Source organism: Nematolebias whitei, chromosome 7, assembly GCF_014905685.2.
Source record: "Nematolebias whitei isolate Nwh7 chromosome 7, NemWhi1, whole genome shotgun sequence".
Classification (NCBI taxonomy): Eukaryota; Metazoa; Chordata; class Actinopteri; order Cyprinodontiformes; family Rivulidae; genus Nematolebias; species Nematolebias whitei.
The window spans coordinates 51474037-51476320 of record NC_056504.1 but is presented as its reverse complement, the minus strand read 5'-3'; the positions used below and the strand labels follow the sequence as shown (position 1 = coordinate 51476320).

Sequence of the window (2284 nt, the reverse complement as noted above, 5' to 3'; positions counted from 1 at the left end):
TCCATCCATCCATCCATCCATCCATCCATCCATCCATCCATCCATCCGTCCATCTGTCCGTCCGTCCGTCCATCCATCCATCCATCCGTCCATCCATCCGTCCATCCGTCCATCCATCCGTCCGTCCATCCATCCATCCGTCCATCCATCCATCCGTCCATCCATCCATCCGTCCATCCATCCGTCCATCATGTTTAACTCGCTTCTTCCTTTTCGGGTCACAGGGGTCAGGGATGTCCATACCCAGCAGTCACTGTGCGAGAGACGAGGGACACCTGGACATGTCTCCGGTCCATCACAGGGACAACTTAGAGTCACATTCAGTCTAACATGCATGTTTTTGGTCTGTGGGAGGAAACCGGAGTACCTGGAGAAAACCCACGCAGCACAGAGAGAACATGTAAACTCCACAGAGAACAATTCCTGGCCAGGAATCAATCCAACAACCTTCTTGCTGAGAGGCAGCACTTCTACCAAATGAGCCACGTGTAATAAACATGTTGTTGTTTATTCTTCCTTCAGAAGAATGGAGGTGGAGCAGAAGAGGTGGAGCAGAGAGGTGGAGCAGAGAGGTGGAGCAGATGGTGAGGGATCAGGGTCTCTGCTCAGGGGCCCAGGGTGGGGCAAACATGGATGGAGACAGGTGTGGGTGCTTCACCTTTCCCACCCACATTTTGATGTTGGTGCAGAGAGTTGAGCCGGTGACTTTCCGATCCCAGGCCCACCTTCTCTAACCTCTGCCCCCCCCCCCCCCCCTACAACCCACTGTAAGAAACTCATGCTTTTTATTTAGAAAATGTCAAAACAGTTTACTGAAGAAATGATCATGCGCTGTAATGTTTGACATTATATGATCAAATGTAGGGCAGCACGGTGGTGCAACTGGTAGAGCTGCTGCCTCTCTGCGAGCAGGTCCCTGGTTCAAACCCCGGTCCAGGGGCCTTTCTGGGTGGAGTTTGCATATTCTCTCCGTGCATGTGTGGGTTTTCTCCAGGTGCTCCAGTTTCCTCCCACAGACCAAAAACATGCATGTTAGACTGATTGGTAACTCTAAATTGTTCCTAGGTGAGAGAGAGAGGATGGTTGTTTGTCTCTGTGTGTCCCTGTGATGGACTGGAGACATGTCCAGGGTGTCCCTGTGATGGACTGGAGACATGTCCAGGGTGTCCCCCGCCCCTCGTATAGTGATTGCAGGACATGGGCACCGGTGACCCAAACTGGAAGAAGTGGGTAAAAGATGATGGATGGATGATCAAATGTCAGATTGTCACGTTTCATCAGTTTTTAATCTTTACGCTGCTGTTAAGATTTAATTTATCTCTGGTCAGAACGTGCATCATGTCCAACTTGAACTTTTATGTTTTAGCCTCTTTTTGAGTCAGGACTTGTTGCTGTGCTGCTCATCAGAAACACTTGGGTGATTGTTTCAAGATGAGTTAATTTAAAGAAGAACACAGAAAGCGTGTCTTTCTCATCTACAGAACATAAAGCAGCTTCAGATGGTGTCCGACTGATCAGCTCTTATTTCATGTGCAAGTTGAACTTTGTTCAGGTGCTCGTCGGTGTCACTTCCTTTCTACATTAAGGGCAGAGGACAATGACACACTGCTGAACTGATGGAGTCTCCATGAGCTTAAAAGCACTTGGATGGGGGCGTGGCCTGAAGAGAAAAGCTGTAATGATTCAGTTTAAACGACAGCTTAAAACAAAAAGTGCTTATTTATTCTACACCTGCAGAGTTTTGAGTCAAACAGAAATGAAATGCAACAAAATGAAACAGACAGAATGTGACACACTTTATGTTCTACAGACCTGCTACATCAAATTCAATCTCCAGAGTGACCTTATTAGTGAGCGCTGCATCTCGGAGAAGCTGGTTGGCTTCTTCAAGTGTTCCATCTTCTGTGGGGATCCCATTGATTGACAGGAGGCGGTCTCCAACCTGCAGCAGGCCACACCTGCAAACACCAGCCAGGTGAGGTCAGTGAGGGTGGAGGTAAAAACCCATTGATGATATTCATGCTTCAGTGAAACTGTGCCTATCTTTGTCTGCGTGGGTGCATGTTGAATGAGTCTGTTAGCAAAATATCCCATCAACCCATAGATAGATTTTAATGAAACCCTCAGAAAGTAATCATCATAAAAACACACAGCTGCTTAAATTTAATTCAACCACATTCAAGATGGCGGCCACAACCAAGTGGCCTTGTCAAACACAACAACGGCTGCCAAGTGGCTAGTTTAATCACTGAATTAAAATTAGTTTAATCACTGAATTAAAAGT

At 47.1% G+C, this 2284-nt stretch overlaps 1 protein-coding gene across 1 annotated transcript in view; it reads right to left on the bottom strand.

The window, feature by feature from the left end:
* Positions 1–2284, bottom strand: part of LOC119412900 (glutamate receptor-interacting protein 2) — a 153335-nt gene that overhangs the window by 22961 nt on the left and 128090 nt on the right. Inside the window, exon 12 of the mRNA XM_037679936.1 lies at positions 1813–1958. Within this exon, the coding sequence (XP_037535864.1) occupies positions 1813–1958 (146 nt within the window). The remainder of the gene's footprint in view (positions 1–1812; positions 1959–2284) is intronic.